Source organism: Strix aluco, chromosome 24 (assembly GCF_031877795.1).
Source record: "Strix aluco isolate bStrAlu1 chromosome 24, bStrAlu1.hap1, whole genome shotgun sequence".
In the NCBI taxonomy this organism is placed as follows: domain Eukaryota; kingdom Metazoa; phylum Chordata; class Aves; order Strigiformes; family Strigidae; genus Strix; species Strix aluco.
In genome coordinates this window covers 9,594,143-9,614,954 of record NC_133954.1, presented here as the reverse complement: position 1 = coordinate 9,614,954, position 20,812 = coordinate 9,594,143, and the positions used below count along the sequence as shown (strand labels likewise).

Sequence of the window (20,812 nt, the reverse complement as noted above, 5' to 3'; positions counted from 1 at the left end):
TTTGTAGGGAAGAACCTAAATTCTCAGAGATTTTATTTCCAAAAATGTCAGTTACTGGCAGTTCTGCAGGTAAAATGAAACCAGACTCACACAGAAGGTGCCTGAGTTCATATTTCTCCAACTCTGAAATTAAAACATGGTAACTAGGTGGTGCTTTCACCACCTGTTTTCAGTAGAAAAAATGATTACAAAGAACAAAGAAGAACTATTAAAATGAGTCTCACTCACTAAGTAGCCAGCAACATGCTATCTGAAACAAAATCTAACACACAGCCACCCACCTGAAATTACAGTGCATGCTTCGTGTGAATCAGCATGCAGACACAATACCTGTGGGGAGGGCTGTCCCAAGCCCCGAAAGAAATTCCCCTTAGCACATCACTTTTGGCGTGAGCACTCAGGCTGGCAAACGCCATGGGAAGCTGGACTGCCTGGCGGGAGCCACCCACCCGGCAAGGTATAAGTAGCCATCAGCGGGGACAGGAGGCTGCAGCCTCATCTTCTCCCTCAAGTTGTGCAGGGCTTTGCACTTGGGCCAGACAGCTGATCGCTTCCACCATGAGCTGCAGCATCAAGAGAACATCGAGCACCTCTTACAGGAGCGGTGGAGCTGGAGGCGCCGGCGGTGGCGGCGGAGGCCGGAGTTCCTCCGTCTCCTGCAGGCGATACGCCTCCTCTGTGATCGGCGGGGGAAGCTACGGCGGGGGAGCGTGCAGCGCTGGCTACGGAGGGGGCATGAGCGCTGGCAGCCTCGCTGGGGGCTTTGGCGGGGGCTTGGCAGGAGGCTTTGGTGGCGGCCTGGCAGGAGGCTTTGGCGGTGGCTTTGGCGGTGGCTTTGGGGCGGGGGGGGACATCCTTCTGAGCGGCAATGAGAAGGTCACCATGCAGAACCTCAACGACCGCCTGGCTGCGTACCTGGACAAAGTGCGAAGGCTGGAGGAGGAAAATGCTCAGCTCGAGCACCACATCCGGGAGTGGTACAGGAAACAAGCTCCCACTGTCTCAAAGGACTACAGCTCCTACTACCAGACCATCGAACAACTCCAGAATCAGGTAGGACAGCCCTGGCTAACGGTGCCTCCATCTCCCGCACGCCGCTCCCCTGCACAAGGACGTCCTCCTTCCCCCTGGCACTGGCTCTAGAGGGGTGGGAGGGACCTCCTGGGCGGCCTTGCTGGTGCTACCGCGGGCAGAAACCTGCTGAGCTGCGCCTCCCTTCTCTGGGGTGAACAGACCCCCACACCACCCCACAAGCAAAAGGGATGTGCCCTGTGGGCACGGCCTGAGGCATCGAGGAGGGCTCCGCCACGCCCAAACACGCTGGCGCACCTCACTGAAATCCCACCTCGCACAGGCGGCTCCAAACCAGGCACATGTGGTTTCCAGTCCTCCCAGTCCCACCCAGTTCAGCTGGACGGGGTGCAAAGCCAAAGCACCTGCACGGCAAGACCTGAACTCCCTTTGTCCTGCACACTCCTACACAGAGCAGATGGAAGGACCAAGGCCTTCCCCCACAGGCAGTTTTTTTGATAATGAGACAAATTAGAGCATCAGGGACAAAGACTGCACTTCCTTAGACACCCAGGGTGCAGAAAGCCAAAGGTGTCGGTGATCTGCCAGCATCAATGTTCTTCTGTTTGTCCCCCCATCAATATATTCATTCATCAGAATGTTTGGGGAAGCCAAAATCTTGCACACAGCAGTTCCTGTGGCATGGCACTGTAACAACTTTCCTGCATTACTGCAGGAAACAATTCCAAGACCCGCAACAAAGCGCTACCAAAGCTTGGGGTCTTCTTGCTTCTTGTCCTGGATGTCTTGAGCACAGGAAGACTCCTCTCCAATTTCCCCTTTTGCAGATCATTTCTGCCACTGTGGACAATAACAAGCTGATGCTCGACATCGATAACAGCAAGATGACTGCTGACGACTTCCGAATGAAGTGAGTACCTCTCTGTGAACTCACACGTTTCATCTCATGAATTTTACGAGATTCATGAATGCAGGTGATGATACCCTGTCCCAGGTGGTATGACCAAGCCTACGCATTGTAATGAAATGAATGTGTAACTCTTCTTTTTCCTTTGGTACAGGTATGAGAACGAGCTGGTCATCCGCCAGACTGTGGAGGCTGATATTAATGGCTTGAGAAATCTCCTGGATGATCTCACTCGCACTCGATCTTCACTGGAGTCCGAGCTGGAGTCCCTGAAGGACGAACTGATTGCTCTGAAGAGAAACCATGAGGAGGTACGACCCAATGATAAAGAGCGTGCCCAAGACATAGTCCTTTGATTCTTCGGGGTTCCCAAAGTTACGTGTCAAGTCAATTCAGCCTTACGTCGTGTGATTGTCGTTCCTTGGGACCTTGATACTGCTTTGCCCACTGGCCCCAGCACAAGAAATGACCTGTGCTCTTTGTGTCTCTCTTCGGGCTCTGCAGGAAATGAGACAGCTCCAGTCCCAAACTGGTGGCGACGTGAGCGTGGAGGTCAATGCTGCCCCTGGCGAAGACTTGACAAAGATACTGAACGACCTGAGAAACGAATACGAGCAGCTCATCGAGAAGAACCGCAGAGAGGTTGAGCAGTGGTATGAAGTCAAGGTACGTAGCAACACACAACGTGGCGTCTCCTTGGGTGGGAAAACCCGGACGCCCCGGTAGTACGGGGCATGCAATGCCTTTGGCTAAAAGGAGGAGGCTGCTCACCTGCACCTCACTTGCACGCCTGGGGAACGGGAAGGAAAAAGCCACCGCGGAAAGGCTGCAGTGGCAGAGGGGGAGCAGGCCAGGTCTGATGGGCCAAGCTGGGTGGAACGTCAGGATCCACAGAGCAATGACTGGGCTGTCCTCGATGAGGACGAGATGGAAGGGAGAGGCTCCCTGGCTGTCTGAGTTCCCAGGCAGCAAAGCTGCTCCCTGAGGGGATTTTCTCACTCACAAAGTGTGTTTGGGGTTCGACTCCTGCAGATTGAAGAGGTCAACCAGCAGGTCACTTCTAGCAGCCAGGACATCCAGACGAGCAGCCACCAGCTCACCGAGCTGAGACGCGAGATGCAGAACCTGGAGATCGAACTGCAGGCGCAGCTCAGCACGGTACGTGGGGCAGGATCGCTGGGCCCTGCCCTCCTCGGAACGGGCAGGGAGGGTAGAGCTCTGCTGCTAAACACCTGCATTTCCGCCTCCAGAAAAACTCTCTGGAAAACTCCCTGGCAGAAACCGAATCTCGCTATGGCTGCCTGCTGCAACAAATCCAAGGGCAGATTAACTCGGTAGAGGAGGAGCTGGCCAGCATCCGCTGTGAGATGGAGAGTCAGAACCAGGAGTACAAGATGCTCCTGGGCATCAAGACCCGCCTGGAGCAGGAGATTGCGCAGTACCGGGCACTGCTGCAGGAGGGACAGCAAGACATTGTGTACGTATTCTGTTTGCAAATATAAGGGCATAAATTCTATCACAATCTTTTCTCTTTTGAGACTCACAGGAGACAGAGTAGAATGTTTTACCAGTCTGTAGTTGAAATCTAAATACACCAGATTTTTTCACACCATCTGCATTGAAATGTATATACCATAAACTTAATAAGCACATCAAACACAGAGGGAAACACCGAGCATATAGTTACTGACATATGTTCAGTCAATCAGCAACTCTTGGCCTGTTTGTGCAGAGTGAGTTCCATGAGAGGAGTCACGACGCAAAACCAAACTGTAATGTACTGCCTTCTGACAGCAGACTGGCAAGCACAACTGGACTGTGAGAGCAGAAGAATTATACTTCCACAGTCTTTTGTTATTTCTGCTTCTAGAGCCTCCTAGGAAAATATACCTGAAGAGAATGAAATAAAAAAATATAAAGGACTGTTTGCAAGGTCCAGGAAAAGCTGAGCTGTTACATGCACTGCACATTATGTCACAGTATGTCTCTTTATGAATGTATTTATCATTCCCTTCATTAAAATTCCTTTCCTTGCACAGAACGTCTCAAGGAGCTCTCCAAGGAGGGGGAATATCCTCCCACTCTTATTCTTCTACTTCCTACTCTCATGGTCAATCTGGCGACAAGACAGGTAAGAAGCATCTTCCAAAAAGGATCCTAATTTATCCTATTCCCCATGGCTTTCATATTTTGTGTTTCATCTCTTTTCCTTTAATACTATCCCTTGTGTTGTGACTTCCACATTTGCAGTTGCCACGGGGATTAAACCATTCACAATCAAATCTCTTAATTTCAAGGTGTTTTAGCTTCAGTTACAGAAACAGCCTGAGCTCCTTTCTCACACGTTTGCTAACACAGATGGACGTTTAAATAATGGTACATCTGCAGTGTCAGTGCTGCAAGAGACTCTTGATTTCCCCATCAGAGTAATGGTTTGTTTCTTCTTTCACTCCACAGGGCAGTCAAGAGTGTGTTAAGATACCACCGGTGCACTGGTCTTCCCTGACCTACCCACCGCCTGTGAGCAGCCCGGCCTGCAGCGTGCTGACACACACAGCACAAGCGCTCTGTGCCTACCCAACGCACAGATTGCTCTACAAATGTTATTCATGAAGTCGAGATGAATAATTGCTAGGGACTCTCCTAAAATTATCTACTTTTTCCTTTTTATACTGTTCTTCATATGCAATCACTGCATCTACACACACTTGTCTGCCATGTGATTGGTGATCTACTTTCTGCTGATAACAATGCCTCTAATAAACTTTATTTTTCTGCAATGCAAAGAGAACTGGTGTCCAACACTCTATTTGGTATAGCAATATTGTCTTTACATTTAGGTGGAACAAATGAGATATACCTTCACAGAGAAATTAAGGTTGTGTGTATCATGTCATATGGCCCCAAAGAAAATTGTGTATCCTAACCTAATCAGATGATGTCTGGATAAAATATCAGAGATGAACGAATACATTCACATTAAACTCAAGAGTGACACCTACAGGGTAGAAAAGAGGATGGGTAAAACCCTTTTTCCTAGTGTACATTGCAAGGGATATGCAAGTAGTTGATTTGACAGTTCAGCCTCTGAACTAAAACGATCAGGATTAATTAACCCCAAAATTTCATGAAAACTTTGTCAAATCAAAAACATTCTCCTTTGGGTCAATGAACAAGAATCAATCATATTCAGGCAGGCTCTCTCCCAACTTTTAGATGAGGGCTCTGTCTAATCTTGTTCAATAAAAGCAAAGGATTAGATGAGGAAACGAGTGATGCGTATGCAGAGAAGTTCTCCTTATAACACGAAGTTCAATTGTTAGGATTATTTCTCCTGACATGTTGGAAGATCTGGGCTCAGGTCTTTTATCTGATGGTTCAAAATCAAGAAGTGTGTTCTCTTATTTCATAAGACTATTCCTGGCTCCCCGGCTGTACAGAGCTCTGGGTGGACGGGTGGAGGGTGGCAGGGTGGCGGCGAGGTTCAATCTTTCTTACTAAAACGGCTCCACTTCATGTAACACACTCACAGTATTTGGGCTTGACAGCAGAAGAAAAATCGGTGAAATATTTCACTCATTTAAAACTTACAAATCAGTATTTTAGTCTTTGGTTTGCGGTGGACTGAGAAAGCAGCTGAACAGGGTCTGCCACATATCAGGTGAGTGACTCAAGTGCCACCCTGTAACAAACAAGGGTGGGTCTCCCAAGCCTTCATTGTTCTCTGACCAGCACATAAATCACTAACAGTTTTTATTCCATCAAATAGCTTTGCACTTGCACTTTGGTTTGCAAACAGGTTCAGGTCAGGTAAAATATCATCTTTTTGGATAACAATGTATTATTTAAAATGGCATCAAACTGTCTACATGTTACAATCCAAAGCCAAATTCTCAGCACAGCAGAAAAGAGAGATGAGTCAGACAAACTATTTCCCTAGAAAACAAAGGAGATTTGTAAAGTCAAAGCAAAAATACCTCTCCCTTGAGTCACAACAGGACTCTCATGCTCCTGTACAAGCTAACAGACTCATGTTCTGCCTCATGCCCCATTTTACTTCTCGTACCAGGCAGTGCTGGCTACCTCAGAAAAGAAGGTCTAAAGCTCAGCATCAGCCAGCTATAATGGACTTCGGGATGAAATATCTTATGTGACCACAGTTTAAATAGAAAGAATGTTTCTGATCCCAGAAAGGAGCCAGCTGTGTTCTAGGCTGTCTGTCAGGAACATTCCCCAGTCTCCTGCTTCCCTTCTGCTGTCTCTCTTAAATGAGAAAGGGGAGAAACCTCCGTGCTGGGTCTGCTGCCCCCAGTCTCTGCGCAGCTCAGGGTGTGCCCACCGCAGAGCTGAGCTGAGCCGAGCCGAGCTGAGCCGAGCCGAGCCAAGCCAAGCTGAGCCGAGCTGAGCCAAGCCGAGCTGAGCTGAGCTGAGCCGAGCCGAGCTGAGCCGAGCTGAGCCAAGCCGAGCTGAGCTGAGCTGAGCCGAGCCGAGCTGAGCCGAGCCGAGCCAAGCCAAGCCAAGCCGAGCTGAGCCAAGCCGAGCTGAGCTGAGCCAAGCCAAGCCGAGCTGAGCCGAGCTGAGCTGAGCCGAGCCGAGCTGAGCCGAGCCAAGCCAAGCCGAGCTGAGCCGAGCTGAGCCGAGCATACCCGCTTCTGGCTTGCCTTTGACTTCCCTGGATGGAGCTATTAGGCAGAACTTGAGCATAATCTGCCCATTGTAATATCAAAGCCCATCAGAACAAGACAGGGTGAGCTGAGATCAGTCTACGTTTGCAGTGTCAATACAAGGGAATACCCTACTCTGCCCTTCCGGGGTTCAGTACAGGTGTGTTCCTCTGGTGAACCACTCAGCAGAAATATCTCCTACGCTTTGGTACGAGGGACAGAGGGGTTTGAAGCTGACACTGCAGGGCTCAATGCGCACAGCGTGTTGGTTTGCACAGCATCCTCTAGTGGCAAATCCCGAAAATATACAATAGGATTTGTGACAGAAACTGCTCAATACAGTCTCAAAATTAAATTGAAGCCTCAGACCTGGGAAACGGTTGGGCCAAGGAAAGAACAGCTTAAATAACAATCAAATTGGTAAGTTTTTCACAGGGGTAACACTGTGATACCAGAGGGGTTAATAAAGCAAATTAATAGACAGTAAAAAGATTAGAAATTAATTAATTACGAAGGACAGGGAAGAGAAACAGAGGAAGTATCTGTTTCACGTAATTCTGCCTGAAGCTTTTGAAGTAATTCCATATAAAATCAGCAAATTCAGATTAAGTCAAAACCTCCTGGATTGTTCTTGTGTGCGTTTAATTAGTGTTGAAGTTTTGTCTGTTTTCAACTCATTTAGTAGCAGCAGTGGCTGCCACAGACAGACAGGGAGCCTGGTATTACCAAGTGAAGAGAAGAATTTTATTAAGCATGAGGTTGAATTAAAAGGTGCTGTGTTTAAAAACCAGGCCTGCAGGGGGGTCTGTGGAGACGCTGACACTTCGTACTGTTACGATTTCCAAAGGCAACCAAAGGTGCCCTGCGTTATAATCTTTGGGTGTGTTTGAGTTTTTAATTCTGGAAATTAATTATCTCCACCCGCATAATAAAACATTTTCAGGAGGTCAGATGAAGATAAGAGGGGGAAAAGCTGGACAGAGAAGAATCCAAAGCAAGAACCAGAAATTAGTGGACTGGATCCTCTGGGGCGCTTCGTGCCGGCTCAGGACTAGCACGTGGCTGCGGATGTTGGCCCACAGCAAATGTTTTCCTTTGCAAAGGCAGCTGGGGGTGGGGACAGGTACCGCAGCCCCGGCTTCTGAGCGCGGCGCCTTTGTCCAGCCCCTCGCACCCTCAGCTCCAAGGGATGGTGCCAGCGGGGCAGCCGGCAGCCGCGCCAGGCCCTTACGCCAGGCAGCCTCTTGGCCCCGCGCTGTCTCGAGTAACGAAAAAAGACAATCAGTGATTCACTGTGCCTCTGATAAAAAATCAGACGAAAGGCAGCTACTTTTGTGGTATTTCTCACATTACCAGCCTATCATAAAAATGAACAGTAAGAGCACAAAAATTCTCGTAGGAAAATCCACTCTTTCTGTATCCCGAGTAACATATTCCTATTAAGTTTCATTAATACATAACATTTTGGACCATTAATCTCAACACACTTCTGCATTGCTCTAGGTATCCTCACCCTGTGACAGCCATTACGGGCACAGGCTCTCTCCGGGTTGCTCCAGTGAACGTGCAATTTCAGGTGCACTGGAGCTGGCTTTCATAACCGAGGTCGTACTGCCTAAAGAGCAGTTTCTGCACACTGCAATTACCCCTAATAACGCCCTGTTTACGAGCCCACGCTCAGAAAGGCACGGCGAAGGCTGGCTGCGGGGAACACCTTTCCAGTGGCAGGCACTCCTGCACTCAACCAGCCCTGGCAGCCGCAGTGCAACTGGATCAAAGGCACTTACAGCCTGATTAATCAACATTTTCTTACATTTCTAATCTCATTTAAGTTCTTTCCCACAACTTGGTGTCAGACTGTCAAAAATTATGTCAATACCAAAAAGTTCGTAGTGACACACACGAAAGATTTTAAACGAGTGTTGACAACCTCTCTCTGTTGAAAATGCTGTTAGAAATCATGCACCAGAATCTTACAGGTTTTATTAGTTATTAAGCTGAATCCCTTAGAAAAGAGTGAAAAGGCACTCAGCAGGCATTTCAGTCAGCTTGATTTGGTGGTGGAGGGCTGCCCAAAGTATCTAGATAGTTGGCGCAGACCTCAGTGTTTAAATAAAAGAAGATTTAAAGCTGAATACAACTGTCAGAGGCTGGTGGAAAAACATGGTTCTCAGTCACAGTGAACGGCCAGGGCTGTCCAGGAAGGTACCTGATACACACAAATACTATGAAATTTGCCTGTTAACTACTTCTTTTTGAAAACGTAGCAAACTTAACGAGTAGACAGAAATACCCCTTTCTTTCCCTGAAACACCCTTTTCTTTCCCTAAAGGTGCACAGTCATTCTGGGCAGACACAACCAGGGCTGCAGAACACGTTTCCCGTGAGCTGACAGTTGCTATGAGAACAAGCTGGTTTAAAAACACCACCCTGGCAGTAGCTCTTCATACCCATGGCCACAGGACTTGCCCTCGTAGAGCAATATAGTTTGATTTTCTCACGGAGCCTAACAAAGATCTGGAGAATCAAGCAAAAGACAGCACGAAAGCGCCCCTAGGATCAGGAAAGCCCAAACCCAGCTGGCAGGATCTATCAGCAGAGGACAAAGAGAGCTCCTGGTTTTCTAATTTGATCCAGAACCTGTGTTTAATGCTTGCACAGTAAAATCTCTTCCCTTACTGGAAGCCGTGGCTTATCACTATGAGCAGAATATATTTTTAGAAAATTAGCAAGAGAAATGATAATATATAAGTATATAAATAAAAATACATGCATCTATGCCTACAAATATATGAGCACATAAACATAAATAATACAGATACGCTCTCCAAGTATTTTACAGACATGAACAGAATAAAAAAGCTCATCTCTCTCTGTGCTATGAAACCCATCTACTCTGTGTTCTACCAGGGGGGATTTTTTTTTTGAGTAGGAATTTTCCATGTGGCCTATGGGAAAATGCCCTCTGAGTAGCTGCAGGCCTCCTCCTTCAGCGTGAATCACCGCCGAGCCGTGGCTGGCACAGCAAGCGCTCGACATGTACCTGGTTCCTCCGAGGCCTGGGACAGGTTTAGTCTCTCTGGGTTTGGCAGCGGCCTCTAAGGTGCTTATTGCTGCTGCCTGCAGAAACCTGACTTTTGGAACACAGCCTCTCATCAGTCAGACGTTTGACTCTTAATAATAGTTTCCAGCTCCATCATACCTTGCTGAGATTTACCAACCAGATAACCGGTTAAAGGAAGTGTAAAAATATACCCAGTGACTTGTCTTTCACTCGCCAGGGCTTGGTGTCCTAACTGATCTTTTCTTCCCACACAATTTTTAATCATGCTATAAGAAATCTACTTTATTTTCCTATCTCAGGTGCTTCACTCCCTGATGTGCATTATCATTACAGTTCTGGACTGATAGCGAAATCAAGGGTTTAAAGCTATTTATGTTTCTAGGGAAACAGAGAATGAAGAGGTATTTCCAAAAGTACGCACCACATCCAGTTTCAAGTATTTGCCAAGTATTTCCACTGCTCCCAGTTACTTAAGTGTTTGAGTTCTTCATGATCTTTTATGTATTTTCCTCATACCAATCTATTCAAATGTTATATAAATGACAAATACTGAGAAATTAAATGCTATGTCCCAATACCACTACAGAAGCCCGTAGCTGAACAGGAATCCATAGCTTTCAAGTTCAGCTCAAATCATTGATTCACCGTTCATCTCCTGCCGTGACAGAACCAGACCCCTGGATAAAAATGAATTGTCCTGCATCTTACTCTTATAATTTCTTTTAAACCTGAACCCTTACATGACCTTATTTCTCATCTCTTTCAACACAGAAATCAGGGCACCCCTGTGCATTTCTCTTCACCAAATCACATCCCCTCTACTTTGCAAAAATAGTAATTTTGAGAAAGTTAAAAGTGTTGCTCTCTGCTCTTACCTACCCTCTTTTTAACAGCTGTGTGTGCACGTGCTAGGACCTGCCTTTTCAGCACATAAACATTCTTGTCTTTGAATCTGCTGGCACATTCAGTGAATATATGGCAATGCAAGGTTTGTGAGGATTAAAAAAAAAGAGATTAATGATGGGATATAAAAGCAAGAAAGCTAAGAATTGTATCTGAGGCAGACGTTCAACACAGCTATTTTAGTGCCAGCTGCAGATCAGTTCTTGTTATCATTGGTACTTCCCACAAGGAAGTTTAAAGAAAAAATAGAAAATTTTGCATTTGAATTAACAAGACTCAAACATTTCATACCTATGATCTTCAACAGGAGAGAAAAACATACAAAGTTGTGATTTTAAGAGGGCATATGACATGGTCAGGAGGGTGGGGCACCCAAAGTTTTGATGAGCAGGAGAAGAGATGAAGACTGAAAATGTGCATACAAAAGAGTCAAGAAGCACATTTTCACTGATGGAAGCCGAGGTAGAAAGGAAGAATTATCAGAATGGACAAACACTTAAAGATTTAAAAGGAAAATTCAGAATAATAACAATCTGACTTTGCTCATTCGCCCATAGAAGCATCCGTGGAATTGCAGGCACCAATAAAGTAAGTTAAAATGTTCACAGAGTTCATTTAACTGTAATTGCATTAGCAAGCCCTGGAAGCAAATTTAGCAGGATGGGAGAAGAGTGAAGCATATGCCAGTGTCACTCAAGGGCAATCAAAAATGGTTTACAGGACAATTGATAAAAATACCCTGAAAAAATATGAAGAGTTTTAGAAAGCAGCAGTGACTAGTAGAGTAGATAAAGGCGAAGCAGAAGCAGGTCTCAGCCAGGAGCTTGGGCGTGGACTGTTTCCACCAGTCGACTGGATGACTCCACTTTAATGAATGTGTCTCCCTTACCCCCAGATAAGCGGCAGATAAAGGAAATTCCCTTTGTTGACCACTCCTTATAGTTCCTCTAGGGAAAAGCTGACCCTACAATAAATTAGGTTTATTGTAGTGGGAGAAAAAAACCCACTATGCAGAATGATAAAAGCACTTTCTTGAGCAAATACTTTGCCACACTAAAGGCTTTTCCAAGCATTTGAGTACATGTTATCACCTTAAGGAAGCCTCAATAAAAACAAACACACGCAGCCATTGAGGTAAAACAGAGATGGAAAGTTAAAAGAAAACCAAAACCTTTCTGGAAACTTTGAATGCAATTTCAGTAAAAATGCTGCATGAGGGACTGATTTGATACTAGAAGCTTAAGATATATTTGGTGGTATTAATAAGATTAAATAATTTCTCCATGTGACAGTGTCTCCCCAGCTTTTCCCCTCCTGACACTTCCAGATGTATTTCCAAACTTCCATGAAGAATTGCAGTTCACTCTTTGGGAGATTCTTCCCTGTATGTTGAAGCAAACGTAACCTGCCTGCAGCCCGTTATCGACATTCTCACAGTACAATATATGATCACTGCTGCTTTTACTCAAGGGCTTTCAGAGAGAACGCAGAGGCCTTTCAGACCCCAATTCTCATGAACTGGACCATAAAATATTATGCAGAATCATAAATGTGTGTTTTATTTTGCAAAACCCCAAAATACACTGCTCGGAGGTCCTGGCATGGGGGGCTAGGAAATGATGAGGGAGTACCTGGAGGGATGTTCCTCTCTCCTCGTAGCAGGAGACAAATCTGAATACCCTGGTATCTGATCTGCTTTAAGCTTCTTGCATTCTGTTCAGTGAAGAAAAGCACATGGACTTATGTCCTTTATGCTCTAACCACGGATTTCAATATTTAACAATAAAATAACTGTTCTTCTGTAGCTTGCTTTCTGTCTGCAGGCAGACTGTAACTTTCTGATACTATTATTTCAGCTATTCACCAGACTTGGAACAGTTACCTGCTGGGCAGGTTTTTCCTACCCAGGGCTGAACGGGACATTCAGATCTACAGAAGGAACGACCAGCGTGCCCTTGGCAGTCAGAAGTGCCCTCCGTATCCCTCAGGAAAGGCTGTACAGATTTCCTGTGCAAGCTGGAGCCTCGTGTGAAGGCAGCAGTCTCTGCAGAAAGAGAACTCAGCTGTGATGTCCCTGGGCTACAGCATCACAGCCAGGTGAAGTGTGGTAGGTATGGGGTGTATCTCAAGTGATACATTCTGCACCTGAGTCACCGCAGAATTCCTCTTCCTGATACAGCCTTATAATTAGATACAGACCAATGGGGCTGTTGGAACAGGTGCCTTGGCCAGCTTCCAGTTTGTATATTGGTTCTTTTACCCCCCGGTGTTTGCCCTGCAGTTCGATACTCCTCTCTGTACAGAGTACAGCACTAACGCGTGCTCTGAGGTACCTGATGCATTTTTAACGGGTATAGAAAGATAGACAGGCCCTTGCACAGAGTATGCATTTCATTGGGCTTACCTTTAATTTTCTATTTTGGCATTAAATGGATCTCTCATTGAAACATCACAGCATGTATCTTGTGCTCCAAAGGTTCCGTTTAGCAGAAGCACTTGTAGGGGCAGAATTTCTGCCCAGGCCTGGTCGCTTGCTGGAAGCTGGAAGTGCTGGTAGGCCAGCGTAGCCCCTCCTTCTTTAGAGCAGCTCTGGGGAGTGCCAGAGGTCTGGGGGCAGCGAGGGGTGGCAAGTGAAAGAAACAGAATCGAATAAAAGATGGGAGTATCCACTCGTATGTTAGTGGTGATGCTCATGGAGGAGCCTGCGGTAACAAAAGCAACATTGCTTTTGAAAATCCATCTTGGATAACAGAGGACTTGGACATTTTAGAAATAACATTTTCATCGATCTCAAAGACCGGAAAACTAAGTGATTATGTTTCTTCTGTTTACTTCTCTCTTTCAGTAGCATGACAGGACAACATGTATAATGGGGCACTTGTTTCTGTCGCTGCTCACTCCCCAGGAACTCAGGGAAGTTTAATGCCAACTCTGCTACAAATACAGCTACGGTTCCTTGAACAGGATTCTTGTTTCTGTAGAAAACTAGACTCTTTCAGACAAGGCATGTTCTCTGTCAGACCATCTCTGACAGCCCAGAAGGAACTGAGAGCAAAGAAAGAAGCAGTGAAAATGTTACTTCTGAAAGTATTTTTCTCAGGGGAAATAAGGAAAACAGAGGGGTGGGAACAGTTTTGTCACAGGCCACACATATTGTTCACTATTTGGGCTCCTTTCAAGCTCTGTTATCAGTCTACCAATGACTAACTTAGTCACTCTGTATTAAAACTCTTTCCTGAGATTACCTGCAGGAAGCTGTTGTGTGACTTCGCCACGGACGCAGCGCTGGCTGCAGCAGGGCTGGGCACTCCCAGCCCTTTTGTTTCCATGTAGGCAAAGTGTAAGTAGATTTATGAATGCTCCCCTCAGCCAGGCAACGCCTCCGCTGAATCCCACCTTTTGCTTCAAGAGGCAACGGTCAGGGGGAGGGAATCGGCTCCCTTGCGTGAAGGTATTTGGGGAAGCAACAGCCCACTTCATCACAACTGACCAATAAGAGGAATTGCCATGTTGGCAGAAGGCTTAAGGCTGATAAATTCCACGGGTCTCAGATAACACATTCTGGAGACAACTCCCATTGTCACAGGCATAAAAGAGGTGGGGTGGGGGAACGGAGCACACACTGCTGCCTCGGGATCGCAAACTGCGTGAGCTGCAGCTTGGCTTTAGGTCCTTGGTATTTCCCACCATGACCAGTTACAGCTTCAGGCAAATGACCTCTTCTGTGGCAGGGGGACCCGGCAGCTCCTCGATCCGTGCTGGTGGAGGTTGCTTTCGGGCTCCCAGCATCCACGGGGGCTCTGGTGGCAGGGGGGTGTCGGTCTCTTCCGCTAGATTTGTCTCTTCTGGCCCAGGAAGCGGCCTGGGCGGTGGCTATGGAAGTAGTTTCAGCAGGACCTTTGGTGGTGGGTTTGGTGGTGGTTTGGGTAGCGGTGATGGCCTCCTCTCAGGAAATGAAAAGGCAACTATGCAAGGCCTGAACGAACGCCTCGCTTCTTACCTGGACAAAGTGCGTGCACTGGAAGAGGCAAACTCTGATCTTGAAACTAAAATCCGAGGCTGGTACCAAAAGCAAGGACCAGGCCCAGCTCGGGACTACAGTCATTATTACAAGATTATTGAAGACCTTCGGGACAAGGTAGGTGTTAATATTCATTAAAAATCATCTTAGGTTTGTGCTTAAGAAGGAAGCATAAAAACCCAAAGAGAAAAACTTCCCTAGGAGAACACCCAGAAGGCACTGCAGGTTATGAGAAGGAGAGGAAGATGAAATGAATATGCAATGATTGGGCGGGGTAGATAAAGAAAATTATCAGCATGGAACTATCTACTTTTTCAAATGTTAGCTAAGAGAATGTACAAAACAGTCAGACAGAGATGCCTTAGTACTTAATTCTCTGATAATGTTTGCTTTTAACAAGGCATATATATATACACACACACACACACACAGATATATATACACACACATGCTGGTCATATACACATATATGACCAATTAATAGATATATGACCATATATATACTGATAAATATAAAGAGAGTCAAACAATGACAGCAACCTGCCCATCTCTGTAATCTGTTACCCGCCATAGAGCTTGAAAAACTTCAGAGGCACACACACACTGCTTTAATAGTAAAAATGAAAATTGGTTAAGTACAATTTTGTAAATGTGAAGACAGCTGCTCAGGATTTCATCACCACACATTTACTTTTCTTCATATTCCACTTCCTTAAGTTTGGAATTGAAATAAGAGTGCTGAAACATTTGGCTTAGGGAAAAAGGCAGTAGCAGACATGAAGTAATCAATCCCCTGTATAAATGCAGGATTTGCCCCAACAGCCCATGGGTACCTGATAACAGATTACTCTGCGGTGATACACACCCCCGAAGGTGCACATAGTTGCTGATTACACTATGTAAATAAATGAAAGAAAACTTGAGGTTTAGTTTTCACAGTTCAGCTTGAAGTTCATGACCGCTCCCACACAGTTCACTCTCTCCTTGCTTCAACCCATTCACATTCTCTATTGATTTGAAAAACTGAGCTCCAGTAAAGGCAGAACTGGCAACTGGATTTTCTTTTTAGTGTTCTTTTCCCTCCTGTCTTTTACTTCCCTTAGTTAGGGGAGAGAAAATGTTGTTCCAGCTGTTTTTGTGGATGACTTTTTGAGTTTTAAAAGTGGCAGGCAAAAGAAGACATGCTTTCTAGGTAAAAATTAACAGGGATTACTTCTAAATAAAGAAAATTTCCTGTAGAGGCTTTCAGGATGCATTAGAAGAATCTATAAACACTATCCTGGATATTCTAGCAAACAAAAATGTGTTCAAAGACTATACAAATGCGATATAAACCCACATTGTTTACAAAACACAAACACGCCATTTATTTTAAAATCATACAGACCTTGTAATCACTCCCACTGTTAAGAAAATCTGTAATGAGAACAAATTCTGCCAGGAGGGGTCTGCAGACTCTGTCTGCTTCCTTTGCATCTCTCCAGGAAATGGTTTCTTGCTTCAGTCCCAAAACATCACCTACCCCCTGGCTTACCAAAACCTGTCCCTCTAAGCCAGCACATAGTTTTGTCTCACTGTGGGACTTCTAGCTGAAAGCCACTTCATACGCCAGCCAGGAGTAAGAGGACCTGTCCATAACCGACGATCATGTGATAAACCGACAAGCACTGTGATAAATCTGTGCTATGTATTTGCTATAGATCACTGATACTTCCCTACTGAGACCAAAATACACTTTTATTTGGTGTAGCTGCAGATGAAATAGAATCTTAACTTTTATCTTCAGACCAGGAAAGAAGGTAATACAGTTGTTTCAGCCTCAGCAATGAACTCTGATTGTTTGTAGATCCTTGATGCCACTATCGACAACTCGAAGATTGTCTTGCAGATTGACAATGCCAGGCTGGCTGCTGACGACTTCAAAACCAAGTGAGTAATTTCTGAAAGGAAAAAGGGCTCTTGAGCGGGCAAAGGGCAGTGGCTGTGAAAAAAGAAAGGAATGCCTATAAAATCTCTGTACGAACACCAGTTTGATCCTGTCGTTGCAGTTCAGCCCTTTAAGTATTTGCTGAAAGCACCATCTGCACCATGGAAAATTTTATATTGTGTAAAACATGTGGAGAAAAGTTTAATGCTGGACAACACTGGCTACATCATAAATCCTACAAAACCAGATGCATTTATAGCAAATAATGTGTTTCATGGCGAGCTGGCTTAATCAGCTAACCTGAACCATTTTGGTTTGCTTTTGTAAGGTTTGAAACAGAACAAGCTCTTCGCATGAGCGTGGAGGCCGACATCAACGGCCTGCGCAGGGTCCTGGATGAGCTGACCCTGGCCAGAACGGACCTGGAGCTGCAGATTGAAAACTTAAAGGAGGAGCTGGCCTACCTCAAGAAGAACCATGAGGAGGTAAAAAAACCCCAAGAAACACATTAGAAAATGACATTAGAGGAACAGCGTGTGGAAACGTGGAGTCCCTCAGGATTGCCCTGGGCTCTCCAACAGTGCAGAAAAGATTTCTGTGTAGACTGGGAAACTAAATGTACCCTGCAAGTATTTAAGGGGAGTCAGCCAGACCTTAGTCCTTGAAGAAAGAATGGAGAGTTCATAATGTTTTAGTTTATGACTGTACCCTCTGTTGTCTTCCTCTGCCATGTCCACACAGGAAATGAGTGCCCTGGGAGGGCAAGTGGCTGGCCAAGTCAGTGTTGAGCTGGACTCTGCTCCAGGCGTGGACCTGTCCAAGATCCTGGCTGATATGAGAGACCAATATGAGCACATGGCTGAGAAGAATAGGAAGGATGCTGAGGCCTGGTTCCAAACCAAGGTAGAAAAAATTCCATACTATACAACTACTAACCAAAAAAATCCACGAGAGAAACAAAATCATTATTGAAACACAGCGAGAACTGCTGCGAAAGCCTTATGACCTCTTCTTAGAGGCCCCATATTTCTCATGTAATGCTTTCCCTGTTTCAGACTGAAGAGCTGAACCACGAAGTAGCTGTCAATACCGAGCAGCTGCAGAGCAGCAAGTCCGAAGTCACTGACCTGAGACGCACCCTCCAAGGGCTGGAAATAGAACTGCAGTCCCAGCTCAGCATGGTACGTTAAGATTTGCACTGCATGAACCCCCCCCACCAAAATGGGCACATATTCCCCTCCCCACGAGGAGCTTTGCATCTGGCAGCAACCTTTCTGTGGTTTCCCCTCCAACCTCCCTGCCCTCAGAAAGCCGCGCTGGAAAGCACCTTGGCAGACACGGAAGGGCGTTACGGTGCCCAGCTGGCGCAGATCCAGGGCCTGATCGGCAGCATCGAGGCGCAGCTGGCTGAGCTCCGAGCTGATATGGAGCGCCAGAACAGCGAATACAAGATCCTCATGGATATCAAGACTCGACTGGAGCAAGAGATCGCTACTTACCGACAACTCCTGGAAGGCCAGGAGTCCCAGTAAGTAACTCACTGCAGAAAACCTTTTTGCTTTGCCTCCTAAAGTTTGACCCTGCCATGGTGCATCACAGTAAACACAACTTCAAATACTCCTGGGGTTCTAAAATTTTTAACAAATTAATTCTTCTCGACCATGGCGGAGCTGGAAATGTTACAATTCCCATTTACATTGAGTGAGTACCTCAAAGAGCTTCTAAACAAAAAGACGAACTGATAAGCAGTGCAAGAGATCACATGCAGCTAACAGCTAAAGTGATAACTAATCATCAGCTGCCTGACATTCAGGAAACAGAGCACAGCCAGTACTGTTTTACAGAATAGAAAGATTAACACCGAAGTCCCCTAAACTTCCTGTTACCAGTTAAATAGCTCTTGCCTCATAGGAGTCAGTGCAGAAGCAGATACCCTGCAGAGGAGTGGAGGCAGAGAAGCTAGCTGTTTTCAGCCAGCCATGAAGTGGGCCTCCCTCACGGGAGCACAGCTGTCATTTCACATAGAGTCTCAAGGAGGAAAGTATCTCATAGGGAGGAGTTGAAAGGTTTTGATTTCCTCTATTCCATCTTTTCCATAATTGTCTCTTCCCATTGCAGTTGTTTAAAAACATATTTCCTACAATTCCCTCTCCTGAGCTGAAAGGGAGAGCAAGTTGATGACCATCTCTTCTCTGACTGAATACAAAATGTACCTGATCGATAGAGAATTTGCTTTCTTACATCCTCATCTCGTGAGCATTTGATGTGTTACTTCTCCCTTCAACTGTTGTCTCTTTGTTCTACAGGATATTTGGCCCCCTTTCTGGAACTGCCGGTAAGAATTCCATCTCTTTCAGGAAACCTTTAGGAGTCAAAGAAGTTTTATTTTCTAAAAGAAAATATACATACATTGTGGTAGTTGTGTCCATTCTAGAGACTGGGCTGCTGCAGAAAAAAATCTACTAAGTCACAAATGATGACTCTGGCTAGAATTTAACAAATTTCAGCCATTAAAAGATGTTAGGCATCAGAAAAAAATCTCAGACTATGCTACAGTAAAGGCTAAGTAAAGCACAAAATGCCTAATCATTCCCCCAGATGAAAGGATACAAGAAATTTAAGCTTGGCCAGCTCAGGGGAATTGTATGAACATGCAAGTAAAACTTGCCTTGAGCTTTTAAAGGTCAGCTGTATTGTCAAAGTGATGTATGATTCAAATCAATGCTATGAAGAAGAAAACTTTGGAGACAAGGGATGAGACACGAGACATAAAGTAAGCTCAGTGCCCACTGCAGAGTGGTCTCCTGTGTGTAATGCTGCAGTAATTGCTGTTCTTTCCTCCATATCACTGTAGACAAAAGAGACAAGATGGTCGATGGAAAATAGTACTGAACGTCCTGCAAATGGCATCTTCAAAACGAGAAAAAGCGGATAACACACGGGGATTGAAACGGAAAGGAATCACTCTAGACTGCTGGAAACTGCTGTCTTAAAGCACAGAAAATTCTTGGCCACACAAAGCTTAGGTAGATTCATCCATTTAGTAGTGATTAGTTGGCAAACTGGGTTAGCTTTTCAATTATTTCTAGTTCTTTCACATACTGAATTGCTGTATCTACTCTAATAAAGATGATCTTCTTCTTGCAATCTTACTTCTTTTGAGTTACTGTGATATTGCTACCGAAGTTTGGCTTTAATCAGGCAGGAAGGAGCTAGCCAGCCTCCCCACTGGTTAATGCTCCCAGAGGCTGTGGTGGCTTGAGCTCCCTCTCCCATTTCTCCCAGCTCCTCTGGCTGGCAGGAGCTCTGACTGTGGAGGAGCAGCATCCCCAGCCCCTCAGCGTGGGGAACTCAGGGGTGACTTATGTTTGTAACTACAATGGCTGTGCACTCGCAAGAGCAGTAGCAGTGAGATGTTACATGATGCTGGTAAGAAGAGCTGGGAGATGGTTTTTTAGGGTAAAATATAAAGCTGTTAAAATCGCCTGAAGATAACCCCTACAGAAACAAACAGGAGTGAGAAACAATTGTGAGACATCTTCACTCACTCTCCCAGCTCCTACAGAGGTAACAAACCTTTAGCACCAATTTTAGCCCCCTGCATTCTCATGCCATGGGAAGGATGTTATCCTAGCTGAAATTCTAAGCGTAAACTTCTAGTTCAGGCCCCCAGAAATCAGTAATTTCATTTCCAACCATCTCAAGAATTGAATGAATTCATAAACCCTGCTAAAGAAATTGGGGCTTCAGAGACTTGAAAGAATCTTGAAAAGGCTAGAATTCTTGTTTTTATAGCCTAATTTTTAGTTTATAATTTTATTGATTTTGTTCCATATTTGTAGGGTAACGAAGGATTTCTGGTGAAATGTTTAATATAAAATCACTCAGAGACTATAATTTTAGAGTTTGGTTCAGAAAAAAATTGTTTTCTAAAGGTATGTAATGTCTGAGTGATGGCTTTATCAGCAAAGACTCCGATGATAAACAAGCTGCTTCTTGAATGGAACTCTCTGTCCTCCCGAAAGGAGAGGCGAAAGTGTGTCAACTCCGTTAATCCCCTCACAGAAGGAATGAAAGAGTTTGCCCAGCACGGGCATGTCAGGGGACGTCTTCCAGGAAGGCTCTGTGGAACATGACAAATTGAGGAGCTTACGCACCACAAGCACAACACCGAGTACTGCGCAAAGGGTGAAACGGTGTGTCAAGACATTGGATAAGAAATCTCAGAGTGAAGCTAGTGAGGACAGAATAAAGGCATGAGTTTGAGATAGTGGGGTTTTTACTTCAGCAGGTA

At 45.4% G+C, this 20,812-nt stretch overlaps 2 protein-coding genes across 2 annotated transcripts; both read left to right on the top strand.

Moving 5' to 3' along the window:
• Nucleotides 1-558: 558 nt before the first annotated feature.
• LOC141934003 (keratin, type I cytoskeletal 19-like) lies at nt 559-4,439 on the top strand. Its single transcript, XM_074849149.1, has 8 exons — nt 559-1,053; nt 1,860-1,942; nt 2,094-2,250; nt 2,444-2,605; nt 2,972-3,097; nt 3,190-3,416; nt 3,979-4,070; nt 4,397-4,439. The coding sequence occupies exons 1-8, from the start codon at nt 559-561 to the stop codon at nt 4,414-4,416; spliced, it is 1,362 nt and encodes a 453-aa protein (XP_074705250.1). The 3' UTR covers nt 4,417-4,439.
• A 9,745-nt stretch (nt 4,440-14,184) lies between these two features.
• LOC141933945 (keratin, type I cytoskeletal 19) lies at nt 14,185-19,670 on the top strand. The gene is made up of 8 exons (XM_074849090.1): nt 14,185-14,708; nt 16,438-16,520; nt 16,847-17,003; nt 17,260-17,421; nt 17,574-17,699; nt 17,826-18,046; nt 18,825-18,853; nt 19,373-19,670. The coding sequence occupies exons 1-8, from the start codon at nt 14,259-14,261 to the stop codon at nt 19,402-19,404; spliced, it is 1,260 nt and encodes a 419-aa protein (XP_074705191.1). The 5' UTR covers nt 14,185-14,258; the 3' UTR covers nt 19,405-19,670.
• The last annotated feature ends 1,142 nt before the right edge of the window (nt 19,671-20,812 follow it).

Bases quoted from the DNA above. Each gene is read 5' to 3' on its own strand.
- LOC141934003 (XM_074849149.1), top strand. From the start codon at position 559: ATGAGCTGCAGCATCAAGAGAACATCGAGCACCTCTTACAGGAGCGGT. The intron at 1,943-2,093 runs GTGAGTACCTCT...CCTTTGGTACAG, and splicing joins GCTGACGACTTCCGAATGAA to GTATGAGAACGAGCTGGTCA. The intron at 3,098-3,189 runs GTACGTGGGGCA...TTCCGCCTCCAG, and splicing joins TGCAGGCGCAGCTCAGCACG to AAAAACTCTCTGGAAAACTC.
- LOC141933945 (XM_074849090.1), top strand. From the start codon at position 14,259: ATGACCAGTTACAGCTTCAGGCAAATGACCTCTTCTGTGGCAGGGGGA. The intron at 17,004-17,259 runs GTAAAAAAACCC...ATGTCCACACAG, and splicing joins TCAAGAAGAACCATGAGGAG to GAAATGAGTGCCCTGGGAGG. The intron at 18,854-19,372 runs GTAAGAATTCCA...ATATCACTGTAG, and splicing joins CCCCCTTTCTGGAACTGCCG to ACAAAAGAGACAAGATGGTC.